The 22,313-nt window shown below is 38.2% G+C and overlaps 2 protein-coding genes across 2 annotated transcripts in view; both read left to right on the top strand.

Annotated features, from left to right (window-relative positions):
• LOC126962825 (mitochondrial import receptor subunit TOM22 homolog) overlaps positions 1-22,313 on the top strand; it is a 448,771-nt gene that overhangs the window by 208,366 nt on the left and 218,092 nt on the right. The gene's annotated exons all lie outside the window — the stretch shown is intronic.
• The window catches only part of C1H1orf87 (chromosome 1 C1orf87 homolog), a 1,078,851-nt gene that overhangs the window by 1,012,156 nt on the left and 44,382 nt on the right, over positions 1-22,313 (top strand). The window contains exons 4-7 of the mRNA XM_050804178.1: positions 1,141-1,375; positions 15,512-15,652; positions 16,477-16,740; positions 18,872-18,987. Coding sequence (XP_050660135.1) covers positions 1,141-1,375; positions 15,512-15,652; positions 16,477-16,740; positions 18,872-18,987 — 756 coding nt within the window. The remainder of the gene's footprint in view (positions 1-1,140; positions 1,376-15,511; positions 15,653-16,476; positions 16,741-18,871; positions 18,988-22,313) is intronic.

The following is a 22,313-nucleotide window of genomic DNA, read 5'->3' as shown; positions in this document are numbered from 1 at the left end:
TACTTGTATCATTAAATTATTCATAATTATTTTAATGACTTCATATACTCTATCATGAGCAAAGAATGAAATAGTAGATGCATCCACCTATTACTCAATATTTAGAGTTTTCTTTTTTTTTTTTTTTTTGCATTTTTCTCCTTAATACACACGCTTTAAAATTGTTCTACAATGTCTTAATACACATGCTTTAAAATTGTTCAGTTTCTTGACTCTTAATATATTTTTTCAGGTCACCCACTGTAACAATTATATCTGTCTTCTATGTTTAAAATGGCACCTTGTTACTGTTTTGATTCGTAAGACTTTTAGTTATTTTTTTATTTTTTATTTTTTTAGAGACGTGTCACCCAGGCTGGAGTGCAGTGGCGTGATCTCAGCTCACTGCAACCTCTGCCTCCTGGGTTCAACTGATTCTTCTGCCTCAGCCTGCCAAGTAGCTGGGACTACAGGTGCGCACCACCACGCCCAGCTAATTTTTGTGTTTTTAGTAGAGACAGGGTTTCACCATATTGGCCAGGTTGGTCTCGAACTCCTGACCTCATGATCCACCTCCCTTGGCCTCCCAAAATGCTGGGATTATAGGCATGAGGACTTTTTAGTTATTAAACAAGGTTGAACCTTTAATTTTGGTTGTTATTTGAATCTCCTTGAATCATCCTACAGATTTTTTTTCTTTCTTTTCTCTGTTTAATACTAAACTTAAATGAAAGGCTCCCAGGAGAAAAGGAAGTCTCAAGGGGAGAGGCATAGAGCAGAACTGGAGCTGACAAACTGTTTTGACTTTCTTTTCTAAGGCTGAAAATACCTGTTACATTTACAAGTAAGAAATGTGATAACCTTTAGGGTTCATTTTTCATACTGGTCATTGCTTACAGTAAGGGTTTGGGAGCAGATGGATAGATTATGAGTATGAGGAAGAGGGTAAGGAAACAGATAAAGCCTGCAAAGGTAATATTAATAACATGTTCTCTCTATGGTCAGTTATGCATAGACAAATAACCAATGTTTATGCTTCCACATTCCACTGTGCTGAGTTACCACCGTTTACAACACCAAACACACCTTCTGTTCTTATGCCAGCCTTGCGTATGAGGAGTCTGCCTATGAGTAACAAAGTATAAAATTCTTTCTTCACAGCAAGGAGAATGAGAATTTGAAAACAGAAACCCAAACAACGCGCCAGAAACCAATGACTGATAATGCAAGGCAGATGAGCAGAGACCCCCCAGCTCCCATTAACTTCACTGATCAGCAAACCAATTATAATCCAGATGATGTGAAAGAGAACAAGCACCCAGAGAACAACCAGAAATCAGAAAACAACCAGAAACTACTAACAGGGGCACACAGTAGCAGATTCCTGGATGGCAAAGTGAGTAACAAAAAATACCGAAGTTTATCTTGATAATTTATTAAGAAAATACAGATAAAAACATAGGTTCACACAAAAACACACTGTGCAAATGTTCATTAATATATTTTGCACGAGATAGAAATAGGAATCAATTTTTTCAATCTGAAAATGAATTTCAAGGTCATTTTGTATATTGTATCTTTGCTGACCACCAACAGAGTTGGTCATGATCACCAATGAAGTTGGTCATGACAACCAATGGAGTTGGTCAACCTATTCGGCCTGTGGTTAGCTCAGCGATACTGAGTATTGTTACTATACATGCAAAGTTGGGGCATGTTGGAGGGTAAGAGTCTGTCTGCTTTTACATTACAAAAAGAGATAATTTATTTTAAAATTCCAATGCAACCATGTCTAATTACAAAAAAAATTATAGGCCCCAAACTCTGTTGATAGAAATATATATCACTGCACTCTGTTAACAATCAACCAAACAATTCATAACAAACTAACTTGATGGTGATGAATCTATATGATTAGTAATTTGTAATTAAAAAGCAAGTAAAGCAGCAATTGAAAACTGGATCTAAATCAAGACAAAACTAATGATTCATTGATAACAAAGTACCATTTCCAAAATTGCTGAAATTGCAATTAAACAGATACATAGAGTAGGAGTTTTGCAATGCTGCCAAGCATTAAGTGACAGCCAGATATTTTAGTAAAATACTGAATTAGAGTTTGCAGTACACTCTAACATAACTATTTTTAGTTTGTAATTTTAATAGCCCTTTCTAAATCACTGAGCTACCAGCTAGTCTTTAGTCATATGAGAAAATGAATGCCTATGGATTTGGGATCTTCTGCTCATAAGAACCATGCAAAGGATCAAATTTTGGAGTGGTTAACAGCCTATCTATGGACCTCAGGCTATACTCTGCAAGGTCTAGTTGAACACTGAAGACCAGAAATGAAAGTGACCTTCCAAAAACATGAGTGACACAGATTGAGCCATCACTCAAGCCTCTTAGTCTCCAGTTTGGCTGAGTCCTTGAATTTAGGCCTTGGTTACAGCAAAAGATAGTGAATCTGCAGAGGTGATATAATCCATTTGAATTATCAAAGACCTCTGAATTTTTTAACCTAATTTAGAATCTGGCATTAATATATTTGTTGTTTTTGCTCCCAAAGAATGGCCTTGGTAATAATATTATGGTTATAAAAGACTTTATTATTGACTGATGCTTCCAGGTGAATTTTATTATTTACTCTTTGAAATTAACCCTGTGAGGTAGATGCCATTGTTATTTCTATCACCATGGCATAGATGATAAAACCAACACTCAGAAAGGATAAAGTGACTCATAAGTGTGCAGATAAGATGTTTATCTAGGTTTTCTTTTTTTCTTTACTTAAATTTTTATTGATCTTTCTAATTATAAATCATAGCATAATCATGTAGCAATTTTTGAAAAACAGAAGGAGAATATAAATAAGAAGAAAAATATCAACTAAAGTAAACTAGTGGTTTTCTTTTCCTTTCTTCCTCTTTTTTCCTTCATGCATGGAGATATAGAACGGGAGTCATTATATATACCCTTTATTATCCTGCTTGATTCACTTCATATCAAAAATTCTCCCCTTGGCATGAAAAAAATCATCCTATGCATCATCTTTAATGGTTCTGTGAGAGTTGTACTCAGAACTAACACTAGATAGATAGCATTTACTATGTGCCAGGCAGTATTCTGAGCTCTTTACAGATATTAACTAATTTATTATGCCCAAGCACCCAGTGAGGTAGGAACTCTTATTATCTTTAGTTCATGGTTAAGGGAGCTGAGACACAGAGAGGTCAAGTGCCTTGCTAAAGTCATAGAACTGAGAAGTGGCAGACCCACAATTCAAGCCCAGGTTCTAGGTCCTTAGTCACCAAACTGTATACATTCCTTTATAGAAACACAACACAGTTCACTTAACAAACGCCTTATGGGCACTTAAGCCATTTTAGTTTTTCTCTCATATATAGACATCTGTTTCTTGACACTCCTCCTAATACATCAACCTGCTCATTCCTGCCATGGACTCTGCATTTGCCATTACCATAGGTAGTATGTTCATTAGGTAAGCTGTTCTTAACCTCCATGATCTGGATTGTTTGCTAGCTCTGTAGTACAGGGAGAAAATTTGCCCCTCCCATCCCAGAACTCAACAGGGTTTCTGGTGGGAGGCTCAGCGGGGGCTAACACCCAGCCACCAAACAAGGAAGGCCTTGTGGGAGGTGTGGGGACCGACTAATTGGTTCTGTCTGCCGGGCGGGCGTGTGGTGCTGGCCTGCCAGATGGCAGCCACAGTTGCCTGGTACAGAGACCCTCATTACCAGCTTGACTAAGTGGTAAATGGAATCCTGCCGCAGTTACAAAAGCACACCAATCAGAACTCCTTCTAGATCCTTATCACTCACACATAGATGAAAATAAGCTTTCCTGCCTGGGACGTAACAGGCAATCTGGACCAGCTGAATTTGCTCCAAAAGAGAAGTTGCTGATAAAGACTGAGCTAACATGCGTGAGGACGAGCAAGTGTGAAACTCTTTTCCAAATCACAGAGTAAGTTCGAAGAGTCTCATTGGTAGGAAGTAAGTAAAACTGAAGATGTTAAGAGAATCCCTCATTTTGTATATATAAGAACAGTGAGATATCTTAGAAATAAACAAGTGCAAACCTTCCTTTCACAAAGGAAGAATGAGAGGACCAGAGAGCTTAAATGCTCCAAGGTCTCACAAGGAAAGAGCTTGGCTCTTCTGACCCCTAGTCCTAGGATCTTTTTGCCTCTAAATTCTGCTTTATACGGGTACATTTTTGAAAAAAATACATATTGTTTATATCATTTCTCAGAATTATCGGCTCTGCCTTCTCTCAGAAGAATAAAAAAGAATGTGTGACTGGCAACAAACTCAGTAGCACAGTTTCAAAAATAAAATTGCAGTGTGCTTTTTGCATCTGGCAGCATGAAAATGAAAGTGTTAGTGCTTTAATTTTAATAATTATCACAGTTGATTGGGAAGGTTTCTTTTCAAAGCTCTTTTGTGTGTTTTCCCTTGTTCATTCTCCACAATAGCCCTGCAAGGTAGGCAAAGGCACATGATGTTATCTTTATTTTATAGATGAATAGACAGATGTCAAGGACATTTCTGCTTGGCTGTGCATTTGCAGCTCAGATTCAGCAAGTTCAAAGCAGAGCCTTTGATCTTGTACTTCTGGTGGTCTGTGTCTCACAGAATAGTCTCACTCCTCTCTCAATTGCACCAGCAAGAAACCTGAACATACTTTCCTCCTCTCTCTCCCTAACCCTGATATCCAACCAATCACAGAGTCTTTTAAATTCTACCTCCTTCGTGTCTCTCAAAACCTTCTCTTTCTTTTATTTCCTTTGTCATCACCATAATCAGACCACCATTTTGTCTCACCAGGGAGATTTTAATTATCTTCAAATTGACTTTTCTGTTTTAAAGGTCTCTCATTGTATTGGTCAGCTATTGTGATAAATACTGCTGCATAACAAATCACACCACAACTGAGTGGTTTATAACAATAATCATTTATGCTCACATCTACAGATATGAGCTTAGGCAGCTTTTATTTATCTCAGTTGGGTTGGGCTGGGCTTGGCTCTAAACTGGATTTGATTCAGGTCTGCTCTGTGCTTTCTTGTTCTGAATCCAGTGAGCTCCTCAGAGCATGTCCTTCTCATAGTGATGGAAACATTTTAAGACAACAAACTCAATTACACAAGTACATTTTAAGTCTTTGCTTTTTGCTTGTGTCATATCCACTAACATCCCATTAGCCAAAGCAAACCACATGGCCAAGCACAACATGAATGGGGCAGGGATATATATGTTATCTCTTTTAGGAGGAACCACTTGGTCAGATATACCTCTGTTTAAAATGCTTAAATTCCCTTGTTAAATCCCAATTTCCCTGGTATAAAATTTAAACTCCTTGACTTAGCATTCTAGCTCAACTCTGTCTATTCTCTATTTCACTTTCATCCCCACATCTCATTAACTGAAATTCTATTCCATAAATAGAGTTCCGTTCCCTTTCACCTCAAATCCTTTGCCCAAGCTATTCTTTATGGGCAAAATTATCTTCCCTCCATCTTTATTTCATTAACTTCTAATCATATAAGTGTCTCAACTTAGATAGAAGCTCTATCAAGAAGCATTATGGTCTGATTTCCAAGACTGAGGTAAATGCCTTTCCTAATGTATTTCCAAGTGAATCTGTGCATACTTTTACAGTAGATATTGCCATACTATTAAAATAAACTGTTTCCTTATCTGTCTCCTTCCACAAGTCTATAAGACCACTGAGAGTAAGAATTGTTGCTTGTTCATTTTTGTTTGCAAATGTTTTTCTCTGTATATTGGCTCAAAGCCAACATCTAATTTAATGGGAAAACACCAGAGACTTTCTCATTTCAGTTTGGAAGAAGTTAATAGTGTTCACTGTCTCCACTGGCTTTTAATATTATGCTGGAGGTATTTGCCAATGCAATTAAATAAGAGAAAGAAAGTATAGGCATATTATTTAGAAAGGAAGAGGTAAAACTATTTTCAGGGTATAAGATTGTACCTCTAAAATCTCAAGACACTTAATGAAAAAACTACTAAAACAATCAAGATAATTTGGCAAACTAGAGTTATAACATCAATAACACAAATCAATGATCTTCATATGTGTGAACAAAAATGAGTTAGAAGATAAAATGGAAGAAAAGGCACCATTTACAATAGTAAATAAATGTAGAAGTAAATTAACTAAATAAATAAATTAAATGCCACAGCATAAACTTAACAAGAAATGTCCAAACCTGTAAGAGAACAAAATATAAAGCACTCCTGAAAGACATAAGAGTAATTTTAACAAATGGAAAGGTATGCTGTTTTCTTGTACATAAAATGTTAACATCATCAAAAGTCAATCCTCCCTAGGGTAATTTATAAATTTGTTGGGATTTCAACAAAACAAAATACTATTAGGTTTTTATTTTGTTTTGTTTTACAACTAGCCAAATTGATCAGCAAGTTAATTTGGAATAACAAATAAGCATGAATAGTCAGGAAAATCCTGAAAAGGAGAGCAGCACTATGAGGAATGGGTAAGATATCATTACCAGATGTTAAAACAAAAAGTCTCTGTATTTAAAATCATGTGGTTTTGGCACATGAATACATGAAAGACCAATGAAATTGAAAAGAAAAATTCAGAAATAAACCCACTGGCATATTGTTATTTTGTATATGATAAAGGTGACATTGAAAATTAATAAGAAACAGATGGACATTTTAATCAGTGACACATTATTGGATAGCTTTAGAGAAGTTTTGAGTTGGGTCTATTCCTCATATACCGTACATATATAGGATGTATATCAGGATATATTCCAAATACATCAAAGGTTTAAGTGTAAAGAAATAAAAATATACAAATAGTACAAGTAAACTTGAGTGATTTCCTCTATCATATGGGATAAGGGGAAACTTTCTTAAGTATGACTCAAGTTGCAGATACAATGAGAAATACAGTGATCCTTTTCACTGAAGGAGTGATTATTTTCACCATATGGCCAGAACCCCTGTAAGCAAAGCACATAAACACCTGACAAAGTAGGAGGAAAATCTACAGCTTGCATTATTGACAAATATATCTCTCATCTAAAGAATATTCTACTTAAAATAGAGAAGAAAAAGGGCAGTAAACTATTAGAAAAATGGGCAAAATATATGAACAGGCAGTTCACAGTAAACCAAATGTAAGTGTTCCTTAAATATATGAAAAGATGTGGACTTGCTTTTAATAAGTAGAATGCAAATTAATTCTACCTGAGATATAATTTCTCATTAGCAAAATCCAGGAAATTGATAACATAATTTGGCAAAATCCATAATATTGATAATATACTTTGTTGGAAGACTATGGGGAAACAGATACACTGCTATAATGATAGAAAAAATTTTAAATGGAAAAACTGTTTTGGAAGAAAAATTGATAATAATTAGCAGAACTACATCTACATTTTTTATAAGAAAATCTCACTTTGATAAATCTATCCCAAAGATGTACTTGAAAAATATAATATTAAAAGATTTATACAGAAGATATACATTGCAACATTACCTGTTACACCAAAAAATTATAAACAACCTAAATTTCCATAGATAATGGACTGTTTGAATAAACTAAGGTACATCCATACATGGAGTACTATGAAATTGTAAAAAGAAATATAGAATTTGTATATATATGAATATTATTATATATTACTATGTGGAGTAATGTAACAAGATACATTATTAATTGAATAAAAGTGAGGTAGAAAAAATATATAGATTATTCTACCAGGTTTCTATCTATCTATATATCTATCATGTACATATCCTTTATGTTTTTTAAAATGAAGGAATTAATTAAGAATATTTTTAAAAAGTGGTTATCTCTTGGGGATAGGTGGAACATGATGAAGGGATAAAAAAATAGAAAGCATACTTCTCTGAATGTCTTGTTTTGCTTTGCAACCACATAAATTTTTTACACTACAGAATTATAAAGTAAAATTATATGTTAAGAAAATCAATTTGTAAAAATCAAAAACAAAATAAAATAAATCTGGTTTCGTTATCTTTTGGTGTATAACAAATTGCCCTAAAACTTAGTCACTAGAATCAATAAACACATATTACCTGCTACTGTTTCTCAGGGAAAGAAATCTAGGAGTGGCTTAGATGGGAGATTTTGGTTCGAAGTCTTGTAAAATTTCACCCCAGATTTCACCCAGGGATGCAGTCATCTGAAAGCTTGATCAGAACTAGAGGATCTACTTCTAAGCTCACTCATGTGGCTATTGGTAGAGGCCTCCTGGTTGTGTCCACAGGTCTCATCTTTTCTCATGTGGGCTTCTCTCTAGGGGTGTGCATGATATGGCTGGCTTCCCACAAAATGAGTGATGGAGAGAGATTGATTGTACACAATCTAACTGGAAGCTGCAATATCTTCTATAACCTAATCTCAGAAGTGACGTACCATCACTTCCACAGTATTCTACTGGTCACATAGACCAATCTTAATTAAATGTTGAGGGGATGAAGGAGACTACATAAGGCCATGAAACCAGGAAGCAGGCCATGAAACCAGGAAGCAAGGCCATGAAACCATGAAACAATTGTAAATGATTTTAAAACACAATGACTTCATTGCATATACCTAGTGGAATATTTACTGTAAGGAAAATATTTCTTGAAAAAATATATTTAAATGTTTTTGATGACCATTATGTTGATACTGTTATTCTCTGTGTCTATATTTTATGTGATAAAGCAAGTGAGTCATTATCTTGGTGGGGTTTTTTTTTTTTTTTTTGGACTTGTGATTTGGGATATAGAAGAAATAAAATATAGATAATTAATAAAATTACATAAAACTCCTGTGATCCTACATATGAAATGAAAAATTAGTATGAACTCTTTTTAAAAATATATTTCCCAGTTCTGTCCATTGGAAAAATTTAGAAACAATGACTTGTCCCAAAGCAATGAGTAGCCTTGCATCTGCATTATTTTCAGTAAAATTCCAAGAGCTGATTCCAGTTTTGAGCCTGAAATATCCACTTACACCAAAAGCAATGATGATACCAAAGACTTCCTAAGACTGGTCAAAAAAGACTCAGGATCTAACTTAAAGAGGATCCCACAGTTGAAAGCCACATAATTTAGGCATCAATAAAAATAATAATTGCAATAAACACATTAAATGTGTTTAAATGTATACATTCATAATGATTATTTTAAAAAATAAAAACTCATTGGTCATCTCTGAAGAATGCTGGGGAACAAACTCTTTATTTGAAAAAACAGTAAATAAAAGAACCAAGCATTTATTCAGTTGGCCATTTCTATGCAAACTGTATCTGAAGTAATAGTTGATGAAGGAACATTTTCCTTTAAAGAACTATTTCTGTTAATAAATGAAGAAATAATGGTGGGATAAGAATATCACCATTTTGCAAAGCCCTAATGAAAACAAAAGGAATTAAGCAATGCATATGAATGCCTGTAATTATGATCTAAAAAAAGACAATTAGATAGCATATGCTTCCATGGGAAAATATACCACCTATAAAAATGTCTTGCCAAATAAAATTGAACTGGAACATAAATAAGACTTTAGATTTAACTACTAATTTACAGGAAATAAATAATACTTTTTAAAAACAGCATAGGGATGCCAGAAAATGCAGACTGTATAAAACTCTACAGTGCAGACAACACAGCTTCTTCAACAATTGCAAGAAAAAACAATGATGAAAGGGGCAGAGTGGGAAGACTGGACATTTAAAAAGATATGGCTGGATGCAGTGGCTCATGCCTGTAGTCCCAACACTTTGGGAGGTCAAGGTAAGAGAACTGCTTCAGGTCAGGAATTCAAGGTCACTCTGGGCAACCTACCAAGACCCCATCTCTACAAAAAACTACAAAAGTTAGCTGGGTGTGGTGGTGTGCACCTCTAGTCCTAGCTACTTGGGAGGATGAGACAGGAGATTGGCTGAGTCTAGGAGTTCAGGCCAAGCTGTGGTGAATAATGGCTGAGATACTGCACTCTAGCTTGGGTGACAGAAAAAAAGAATGAAAGAAGGAAGGAAGGAAGGAAAGAAGGAAGGAAGGAAGGAAGGAAGGAAGGAAGGAAGGAAGGAAGGAAGGAAGGAAGGAAGGAAGGAAGGAAGGGAGGGAGGGAGGGAGGGAGGGAGGGAGGGACGGGGGAGGGAGGGAGGGAGGGAAGGGAGGGAGGGGAGAGAGACAGGAAAGGAAGGAAGGAAGGAAGGAAGGAAGGAAGGAAGGAAGGAAGGAAGAAAGAGAGAGAGAGAAAGAAAGAAAGAAAGAAAGAAAGAAAGAAAGAAAGAAAGAAAGAAAGAAAGAAAGAAAGAAAGAAAGAAAGAAAGAAAGAAAGAAAGAAAGAAAGAAAGAAAGAAAGAAAGAAAGGAAGGAAGGAAGGAAGGAAAAGAAAGAAAGAGAGGGAGAGAGGGAGGAAGAGAGAAAGAGAGAGGAAGGAAGGAAGAAAGAAAGGAAGGAAGGCGGGAGGGAAGGAAGGAAGGAAGGAAGGAAGGAATTTTAAAAGCTATAAGAAATATTAACCTATTGCAATATATGGTTTATATTTTGAATATATAAACTATGAAAATAAGATTTACCAGACAACTGGGGGATTCTAAAGGCTGATAAGACATTTGGAGGTATTGAGGAATTACTGTTAATAATAAGGAATTTTTAAAGTGTTATAATGTTATTGTGTATTTAAAAAGAGTCCTCATTCTTGGGGCAGTGGTTCTCAAACTTCAGTGTGCTAAATCAGAATTACTGGAGGACTTATTCAAACACAGATTTCTGGGCCCCATCCCACAAATTTTTATTTAGCGGGTCTGGGGTGGGTATCAAAAATTCTCATTTCTCACAAAATCCCAGGTGAAGCTGAAACTTCTGGCCCAAAAACTATACTTTAAGAACCACTGCTTTATAGACACATGCTGAAATAATGTGGACGAAATAACACACTGTCTAGGCTCACTTCATCTCTGGTGGGGGTAATGTGGAGATAAATAAAACAAGATTGTCAACTGATCATTGAAGCCTGATGATGAGCACAGGGAGTTTCATCATCCTGTTATCTCTACGTGTGCCTGTGTTTGAAGTTTCCAAAATTAAAAGTTAAAATGTAAACAAAATATACATTGTTACAAATATGAGTAAAATAGTCAAATGATTAATATCAATATGTATTGTATTAATTTGTTTAAAGCACATTTAAAATCACATATTACATATAATATTAATTTGGAAATACATGTTTTTCTAAGTCTACATTTCTTTAAAAAAATGTATCCAACATTCTACTTGATGTTTCTCATGGCTGTCCTCATTATCACTAGTGGCCATTTTTGAGTCATTTAACAGCTTTCTAGAACACCCCCGTACCTTGGTCTAAGTTGTTCAAGAAACAGAACTTTTCACATCTGCATTTAATGCTATCTCTGGAAATTTTCTCCCAAACCACAGCTATCCATTGCATAATGTTAAGATGATTTGTTGTGTTCACTTGTCTTGAAAGAGAATGTGGATGACTCCACACACACTCAAAAATAGTTTTATTTATAAGCAACCTTTAAAAAACTTGTTTACATTTCCCACTCTTGCAAGTTCCAACACCCCCAGAAGAGTTAGTAAATCTGTGTTAGATTTCTGTGCTTCATTTGTACCAGTTCTTTTAGGCAAACATCACACAACTAGAATTGATTGAAGTCACTTCAGGCTATGGTGTTGGTCCCCAACTGGCATTTTGTGATTCAAAGTAAACTAAATGAGATAAATCTATGGTATTAGAGACTTCATGGGTGCTCTGACAAATCCCAAGGTCAGAAACATGGGAAATCTTGATAAAATTTCCCATTTTATCTTTTTTAACACATGGGGAACACTCTTCACTTTGGAAAAACAACAGCCCCACGTGACTTAAATCAATCAGCAAAGGAGAAATCTGAAGCCCAGCCTGCAGCTGGCCTGAACCCATGCACCAAGAGCTCCTCCCCATTCTCCCATGCTGTTGCTCTAGTTTTTCAGCAGATTCAGGGCTATTCTGGATGTTGTGGGGGTGTCAGCCAGGCACAAGACAGAGTCCTGGCCCACATGGAGATCATATTACTGGAGGAAGATACACAAAACACAACAAATATATCATAAGGTTTTAGAATTATAAAATATTTAAAATACATAACACTCATTCTTCACAGCATTCCTGGGCGTACAGTATATTTTCCTCTTTCCATAGGTGAAGCCAAAAAACTCAGTCTGTGGCTGGGTGCGGTGGCTCACGCCTGTAATCCCAGCACTTTGGGAGGTCGAGGCGGGTGGATCACGAGGTCAGGAGATCAAGACCATCCTGACTAACATGGTGAAACCCTGTTTCTACTAAAAATACAAAAAAACTAGCCAGGCATGGTGGTGGGTGCCTGTAGTCCCAGCTACTTGGAAGGCTGAGGCAGGAGAATAGTGTGAACCCGGGAGCTGGAGGTTGCAGTGAGCTGAGATCGTGCCACTGCACTCCAGCCTGGGCAACAGAGCGAGACTCTGTCTCAAAAAAATAAATAAATAAAACTCAGCCTGTGATGTCTAGGCCCAAAGAACTATGAGGGCAGGAGTCACACCTGCCTTGTTCATTTGTATCTGTAGTGTCAAGGATAAAGGCACTTAATACATTTTCATGTTTAAATGAAAACAAAAGCAACTGAAAGATACTTTGACTCATGGAATGATGAAGTATTGATAACATTTCTTTAAAACACTATCATATAGAAACACATAACTTCTCAGAGGTAAAAAAATATATATTTGTATGTGGCTGAAAATGGAAATATTTTATATTACAAATAATTTGCAAAGAAACATATTGTCCTGTGAGCAATATGTCTGAAATACCTAGCCAAATATTTTAAAGAGTGAAATTGGTCAGGCACGATGGCTCAGGCCTATAATCCCAGCACTTTGGGAGGCCAAGGTGGGCGGATCACGAGATCAAGAGTTCAAGACCATACTGGACAACATGGTGAAATCTCATCTCTACTAAAAATACAAAAAAAAAAAAAAAAACATTAGCTGGGCATGGTGGCATCCACCTGTAGTTCCAGCTACTCTGGAGGCCGAGGCAGGAAAATCTCTCGAACCCGGGAGGTGGAGGTTGCAGTGAGCCAAGACTGCGCCACTGTACTCCAACCTGGTGGCAGAGTGAGACTCAGTCTCAAAAAAAAAAAAAAAAAAAAAAAAAAAAAGAGTGAAATTGCTCTGTGGACTGAACATTGAATCTCCCTCACCCTGGGGTAATTGTGAAAAGAAGGATTCAAATATCTGCACAATTTACTAGGGAGTAAGTTTTGGACAACTCTGCTCTAGTCATTGCTCTACTAATAATATTTTTATAGCTCCTATTGCCCTCAGAATAAAGCATAGATGCTAACAAGACTAAAGGTAATTCATTGCCTTTCTCCTGCCTCTCTCTCCAGGTTTATCTTTTGCCTTTTCCAAAAGTTAAACTATGCTTTGAAAGCATCATCTCTTACCTGCATGCATGCACCTTTAGGGTTTTCTATATCCAGTTCACTCTTCCTGTAATCCTCTTGTCCTCTCCTCCTCCCTCCCCACTTGTTAGCCTATCCAAATCCAAACCTGACTTATCTTGTAAGCCTAGATTTAGATGCCATTCCCTTCAGACCTGGACCACCCAGTTGAGATCAGGTGGACCATGGACTATTCTGAGAGTGGCCCTTAGAATCCCTTTTCTATTGCATGGTTACTTGCTATGCCTCCCACCATCTGCAAACTCTGTGAGAGCAGGGGCTGAGTCTGTTTTTTTCACTGTAGAGCTAATGACAGTGCCTGGCCCAGACTAGACAAACCATAAATGTTTTTTAAATGAAGGAATGAGGTTATTTAACTTCTGCAAACCTTGGTTTTCCAAAAGTAAAAGGGTGCTAGTACTACCTACCTTGTAGTGTCGTTGTTATGATTTAAATAATGACATAAGCAGGACACCCATGTGGTGCCTTGTACAGAGTATGAGCCAAATAAATAACTCTTGTGATTTTTATGCCTATTCAGAACTCTCTGTCATTCTTGCCCACTTCTGCTCACTCTAGAGAGCCTCTTGGTTTTTCCTTAAAATGTTCATGACTATAAAACATCTCTGGGTTGCTATTCATACTGATAGGTTATTCAACATGGCTGTCAATTTAGTAGTTTCTAGAGAATCCTTCTGATCATGGCACCTTTCTATTACCTGGTATTAAAAATAACCATGTGTCTAGAGGCTGAGGCAGGAGAATAACTTGAACCCGAGAGGCAGAGGTTGCAGTGAGCTGAGATCGTGCCACTGCACTCCAGCCTGGGTGACAACACAAGATTCTGTCTCAAAAATAAATAAATAAATAAATAAACAAACAAATAAATAAATAAATAAAATAACCACGTGTCTTGATTTGTACCAAGTTTTTGTTTTAATCAGGTACGGTAAGATAACATATTTGGAGACAATTGCCTTTGAAAAAAGAGTTAATTGCTTTCATTTCCCAAGAGAAGCGGGGATTCCACACCACATTGGGCTACTTGAGGACATCAAGAGGCAAAAGGAGGAGCAAGGAGAGAAAAGCATAAGCCATAGCCTTTCTCTGGGGTTTAGGTGGGAAAGGCAAAGCAGGGCAGAACAAACAGCTTAGGACTGGCTAGCTGGAATAATTCCCCCAGGCTTTGGGGCATAGTGACTATCCTGGTTGTCTGGAACCTAGTCTTGGATTTATTTAGGGCAGGAGAAAAAAAGGCTTGCTGTGTGAGAGTTAAATAAAGGAGGTATCTTAGGTTTTGAACTCAGGATTGGTTTGCATATGAAAGATGTATTAGCAGGCCAGTTGTTTACCATCTCTAGGAATTAGATAGTCCTGGGAGGGGCAGTCCCCCCAGCCAGCAAGGCCTACCTTCTTAAGATGTCAAAACACCATAAAATATGAATAACTTAAAAACACAATTAATATACCATGCTCCATGGCAAGAGAGAACGGGGTTTATTATTGATCCTAATTCTATCATTTATGCTATTGTAACTTTTAGTGACATTACTGCTACAGTATAATATTCTGAGCTTTTCAATCTCTTGTCAAAGTTAACAATTACCTTTGCTGCCCTTCCTGAACCTCCTAATTAAAACAGCCTAATGATACCCTTATCTCTAATAAGAACCCCACATTTGACTATAAACACCTTATGTTCTACCTATTATTTTTGGCCTGTCACAGACACTTTCTTGCCCAAATGAAACATACCTACCTGTGAATATATTTGTCTAACATGTGTTAAGCGTATAATGCTGAAATTGGTGTGAAGGCAACATTTTTTCACTGATGATTCAATGACTCAATGATACATGGGCAGAAGTTCATTTAGAACTGGGAATGTGCTTAAAGAAATTGGTTGGCTTACTCATTTTCTCCCTTCTTTCCTCCTTCTCTTCCCTACCTCCTCTTCTGCTCCTTGCTTCCCTTTGTCCTTGTTCTGTTAAGATTCCCAGTCAGGCAAATGTCCACTGTAGCTCTGTACCAACCGGAGACCAGTCCCTATCCTATGTGCATGGCGTTCCCAGGAGAAAGCTTAGAGACTGGTCCTTGGAACAGATGGTGAGAGGCGGCTCTGACCAACCTGAGGTGTGTATACTAAGAATTGTTGAGTTGTGTCTATTGTAGATGACGGAGTATTATTTGTTGACTGTATTTCTTGATGTAGAGCACAGCAGATGATAAGTCGGTCTGAGGGCTGGTCATAGTGACTCACACCTGTAAGGCCAGCACTTTGAGAAGCCAATATGGGAGGATCACTTGAAGCCAGGAGTTTGAGACCAGCCTGGACAACATAGTGAGACCCCACCTCTACAAAAAAATAATTAAATAATAAAAATAAAGACACTCTGAGAATGGACAAATGGACACCAGACTTCGTTTATCCAGTCAGCTTTCCAGAAAGTGTCCTGGGGAGTTCACAGACAAACCTTAAAAATTTCAACTGAACTCCTCATGTTCCTCCCACCTTCCTCCTTTTCTAGGATTGCTGAGCTCAGAAAGGGCCATGATGCTCCCAGTTAACTCAGTCAGGGTCTAGACACTATCCTTAATTTGCATCCCCCGTGCTAAACTCCCAGCTACAATGGGTCTCCAAAATGTGTTACTCTAAATTCTCATACCATCAAAGCAGTTATTTTGTAAAAGGCAAATGATGTATGTTAAAGCATCTTCTACCAGACCATTTACTCTAGGATTTGCTTTCTTCTCCTGAAGGAAGAGAGCTGATGCATTGTAAATAATAAATACACCAGGTTGAATGCTCACCTTCAGTGCCACTGACTTTTCCTGCTCCAGGCCAGGCCTGAGAGTGGATGCTCAGATACCAGCCCCAGTGCACCTCTGCTTCCTTGCTTTGGTCTTTAGCTGGCTGATTGAAGAGTCTGGCTCTTTGTTTTTCATTGTTTTGTTAGGATATTGGCCAGAGGCCGAGTGGGACAACAAACGAAGACACTTTTCTTCTTGCCGTGGTCAGAAGAGAACTCAAGTCACGTCCTTTGCGTTCCAACTTATTAGAAAAACTTCAGAAAGAGCTGAAGATCCTGGACCCAATCTCTTCAGGATTTCTTCTCCAATCTCAGCTGAGCCGCCTCTTTTTGAAGCATGAAGTCCCTCTACAGTTACCAACAGTCAAAATCCTTTGTCAGAGATTTTCTAAGAGGGGTTCTCCTGAAATGGTATGGCCATGATGCTATTGGAAGTGTGGGTTCCTTTTGTTTCTTTAACTTGTACCCACCAGGGTAAAAGATTAAGAAGTCAGCAACTTTCTTGCAAATGACTTTTATCACTGACTACTGAGATAAAAAGCTTTTTTAGGCCAAGCACGGTGGCTTACGCCTGTAATCCCAGCACTTTGGGAGGCTGAGGCGGGCAGATCACAAGGTCAGGAGATCGAGACCATCCTGGCTAACAGAGTGAAAACCCATCTCTACTAAAAATACAAAAAAATTAGCCGGGCCTGGTGATGGGCACCTGTAGTCCCAGCTACTCGGGAGGCTGAGGCAGGAGAATGGCATGAACCTGGGAGGCAGAGGTTGCAGTGAGCTGAGATCGCGCCACTGAACTCCAGCCTGGGGGACAGAGCGAGACCCCGTGTCAAAAAAAAAAAAAAAAAAAAAAAAAAAAAGAGCTTATTTATATTCATGTGTAGAAATTTCTAGTTGGAATGGAAAATAGACTTAGGTCTCTTTGCTCTGTTTCATTTCTCTTTAAAGGTCCTCCCTGCCCCAACTCACAGTGTCAGCTTTTAAACAACATCAGGGTAGTTACAGATTCAAGATAATGGGCCCACTCTAGTCTATTCATGAGCTAGCTTAGTTTGCAGGACCCAAGGTAAGAATTGAGACTGAGCAAAGATCTCCTTTGTGTCATCACAACTTCCTAGAGATTTAGAAGTGGGGAGTATCTTTGAAATTTACCGATTAAGGAACTGAGGCCCAGAGGATGTCCAGGAACTTGTTTAGGAAACCCGGAGAATTAATGGCAGACCCCATGCTAAGACACACGTTTCCCAGTGACAGGGCCAGAGTTCTTTGGGCATTGTATTTTCCAAGCTCATACCTATATCTGAATATAAAGAGTAGTCCAAGTGTCACCAAATTCAGGGAGCCAGAGGAAAATACCCTAAACTAGGAAGAAATAATAGCAATAAGAAAATCATTAGTGAGCATGTATCAATGGCAAAGCAACAGACAGCAGAAACCTTAAAAAAGAAGGCCCGGACTTTAATCTTAATCCTACCATCATTAGCTCTGTGACATGGAGCATACTCTACTTAAGTTCTCCCATACCTCAATGATCTCATCCAGAAAATCGGGCCAAAACCAACCTTGCAAGTTTAGTCTCAGGATTTAGTAATGTGATAAATGCAAACTAATAGAATTAGTTATATATTTATGAGAAGTATTTAGCAATACAGTATTGATTTATTAGTGCAACCTATATGAATATTCAGTTCAACCAAATTTTCTGGCCTGAGACCTAGTTTCTATCAGGGACCTTATCTAGCTTCTCTTTCCCACTGCTCACCCCTCTGCTACCCTGGAGCTCTCTGTCCACCAGAGTCCCTAGGATGGCATCCAGCCTAGCGGTGGAAATGGATGACATTCCTTCAGTCCTTTCCTGTGCAGGAAAAGGGTCTTCAGATTTTTCATTTAGCCTAATACATTTTTGTCTTCAGATTATCTGAATATATCTGCTCAATGTAGCTAAATATATCTGCTGAATACAGCATATATAATAAATGTATAAGATATGTGAGAAGGAACAAGAGAGAGAGTCGGGGCAGGGGTGGGGAGAGAGAGAGAGGCTAGAGGTTAGGTTATGCTATAGTAATAACCCCAAAATCTTTGTGGCTTAAAGTCACACAAGGTTATTTTTTCTCATTTTTATTTCCATAGAGCCAGCCATAGTTCTCAACACTGTTGTCATTTTAGCTCTGGGACCCAGGATGATGAAACAGCCACTTTAGGATATTTTTGGACAGGACAGCAGAAGGGGAAAAAGAGTCCTGGAGGGTCTCATGTTAGCTCACAGGGTCTCAGTTCTGCTTATAACTCATTGGCCAGAACTAGTCACATGGCCTTATCCAACCACAAGACAACCAGGAAGTACAATTTCACCGTTTGTCCAGAAGGGAAAATAATTAGAATACTTGCTAAAAACACCAATAATTATGATACTATATTTTTAAGTGGTTTTTTTAAAAATGTTTAATGTAAAAATTTGCCAAACACATTTTATCTCAACAGGCCTCTTTCCTTACATATAAATTAAATGAGGATATTCTATTTTACATGTAATTTTCAGGTGAATTATGAAAAGCTACTCTGGTTTTTAAACAGTGCAGCATCAGATTATCCACAGCAAAACAAAGCAGCTGCAGACCTGAGAAAAACTGAGAGTCATGGCACTCATAGCCAAAGGTACTCTTCTCCTTTTTTGTGAGGGTTTTGTTCCTAGGTGTCTTAGTCTGTGTGGGCTGCTATAAAAAAGTACCATAAAATGGGTGGCTTATAAAGAACATAAATGTATGAATCACAGTTCTGAAGTGAAGACTGAAAGTCTAAGATCAGGGCACCAGCATGGTTGAGTTCTGGGAGGGCTCTCCCAAGATGCACACTGCTGACTTCTCTCTGTATCCCCACATGGCAGAAACAGAGCAAGCTGGCTTGTGGGCCTCTCCTTACAAAGGTATTGCTATGGTTCGAATGTGTTTTCCCAAAGTTCATGTGTTGGAAGCTTAATCCCTAATGCAACAACAGCCCTGGGAGATGGGACCTAATAAGAGGTGATTAGGTCACAGGGCTCGGCCTTCTTGAATGCATTAATGTCATTATCTCAGGAGTGAGTTAGTTACCAAGAGAGTGGATTTGTTGTAAAAGCGGGTTTATCTCTCACCGTTGCCTTCTCTTGCCCTTCTGCCTTCCACCACAGAATGATGCAGCAAGAAGGCCCTTGCAAGATGCCTGCCACTGACCTTGCACTTCTCACCCCTGTGAACTGAAGAAATAAAATATCTGTTCTTTATAAATGACCCAATCTCAGATATTCTGTTATAGCAGCCCAAAATAGACTAAGACAGGCACTGATCTTACTCATGAGGACTCCACCCTCATGACCAAATCCCACAGGCCCAGCCTTCTGATGTTATCACATTGGCATTAGGGTTTCAACACAGGAACTTTGAGGGAATTCAGTCAGTCCACGGCACTAGACTCCTAGTGCTGGCAGGGATCTTGAAGGCGTTCACTCAAACACCTCACCCGATGCAGAATCACTTTGCTCTTCACCAGCACTTGGCTTGTGCTCAGAGTTTTCTCTCTCTCTCTTTTTTGTGCGCAGGCCAACATAGAAAGTTATTTGCAGCAATTGCATATGTTTTTTAACATCAAGCATGTGTCTTTTTATGAGGTTGCTGTGTGAAAATGAAAAACCTCATTATGAAGTAAGAAATGATTGTGTACGGGTACAGAGCTCATCTATAAAGTGTGATTCCAAAAAGATGTTCAGTCAGTCAGCTCCTGGGTTGCAGACACTAGCAAAAAAAGGTTTGAGGTTCAGGCATCCGCAGTCACTTCATATAATCTCAAGGGAAAGAAATTACTCAAAATAAAAATAAGATGTGAGGAATATAATCAGAGATGAAATGCAATAAAGTATGATATTCTCATATTTGCCAAAAAAAGGTGACAAATTGCAGTGGTTAGGAGCATAGCCTCCATTGCAAAAGCCTGGCCACAACTATTGTCTTTGCCACTCTGGGGCTATGTGACCTTGGCGTTTCACTTAACTTCTCTGTAGTTCCATTCTCCAACTGTAAAATGGGGATGATATACTTCACTTCATTGATTTGTAATAGTAACTGAGTTAATAAATGCAAAATTCCAAAAATCAGTGACTGGCACATAGTAAGTACTATATAAGTGTTTTTATTATTTTTAACTATTCTTCTAGAAGACACTCTTTTCAGCTGCAAATAATGTGGCATGGTGGTTAAGAGCTATGGCATTAGAGTTAAGTGTTTTAGTCTAGGAAGAAGGTAGGGGTTTTTGTTTGTTTGTTTGTTTGGTTGGTTTGTTTGAAAACATCCTTGGGCCAACGGTTGGACTTGATTCCTCCTACAGTGTGCCCTGTTTCACTGTGATAACTTCAACACTCATTGAATGTGAGCTGTTTGCCAGGCTTACTTTGCTGGCCACAGTGAATTACAGGATTGACAAAGCCTGGTCTCTTCCTTTAGGGCTCATGGTCCAAAGAAAACAATACTGCCATCTAGGCACTCCAGTCAAATACCACTCTGGGAGCAACTGTCTTACTGAAAGCCATAAAGCCCTACAAATTTTTAACCAACAGCAACTATCCTTCACATAATACATACTGTAAATTTTGGCCCTGAGAGGTCATAGACCATGCAGTAGAATACATGGCCACTCCCTGGCATATAAGGTCTTAAGAGTCCTAGACAGAAAGCCTTTGCTGATACCTAGATAAGATTAGATCTCTGTGTTATATAGTCCCGTAGTCCTTCCCCTTCATAGCAGTTATGGCATTTTCAGTTATTTATTTGACATATGAGGTTAGGAATCGTGGCTGTCCTGGCCAACTCTGTGTCTAGCATAGTTCTAACATAGTTCCTGGCATACAGAAGATGCTCAATAATATTTGCTGAATGTAATTGGCACTTCCAGTTTTCTAAAGAGCTCACATCAATTTACTTTCAGGGATACCTGAATATCTGTTCTGTAGAAAAGGTGCATAAAGAAATCATTTTGAGCGTAGCAGAGAAGGTGCTGCTTTATAAAAACCAGACAGTATGTTTGCAGAAATACAGGACTGACGGCCTGCAATAAAGCCAGGCTCTTTGTTAATTAAGGTATGGATCAGGAAAATCCCCTTCTCATGATCTGTCAGGTAGAGACTCTAATAGGGTAGCTCTGTGATGTTTTAAAAGGTTCCAGCATTGCCAGTGGCAGCAGGGGTGGCAAGAGCTCTCATCTCCTAAATTGGACCAGATGAAATAAATATCTGCAACAGGTCTTCTAAGAAACCCTACCAGCTGCAGTAAATGGATTCCATACCACACCTGCCCATCCAGTACTCAGGGTAGTGAGCCAGGGACCAAAGCTTCATGAACTCTTATCCCCAGAAACTGTCCTTGCAAGAAAAGAGGAAGGAAGACTTATGATTCAGATCTGGAACAGAGATATCTGATTGACAGTGTTCGGGTCATGTGCTCTTGCAGCAAAGAGAGGCTGGTAAAGCAAATAGTTGGCATTCTCCTCTGCCACAGTGAGAGGAGGACTGTCTCATGAGCTGGGGAACTCCCTGGACAGGTGAAGGCAGATGCAAAAGTTGGTGACCAAAATAAAGACACATGCCCACTATTCCTTCTCTGTACCAAACTTTTGGAAAATATTATGTATTATTAAGAGGTTCAGAATAGCATAATTTTGAGCCAAAGCTTGTGTGAGAGTCCCAGAGCCAAAAAAAATAAAAAGGAAATAATATGACCTTTGGACAAAGTTATATACATCTGATATGAATCAATTCCAGGTACTGTACAAGATCCCTGGGAAACAGTAAGGAACAAAACAGACTTGACCTCTTAGAGCAGACTACTAGGGAGGAAGTCAGACTTGAAAAAATAAGGAAATAGAGATGTGACTACAAGTTGAAGGAGACCTATTAAGGAAAAGAACAAAGCACTATGAATAAGTGTATCAATCAGGGGTGTGCAGGAGCCAGACAT

This window comes from Macaca thibetana, chromosome 1, assembly GCF_024542745.1.
Source record: "Macaca thibetana thibetana isolate TM-01 chromosome 1, ASM2454274v1, whole genome shotgun sequence".
Lineage (NCBI taxonomy): Eukaryota > Metazoa > Chordata > Mammalia > Primates > Cercopithecidae > Macaca > Macaca thibetana.
This window is presented reverse-complemented; position numbering and strand designations above follow the sequence as displayed.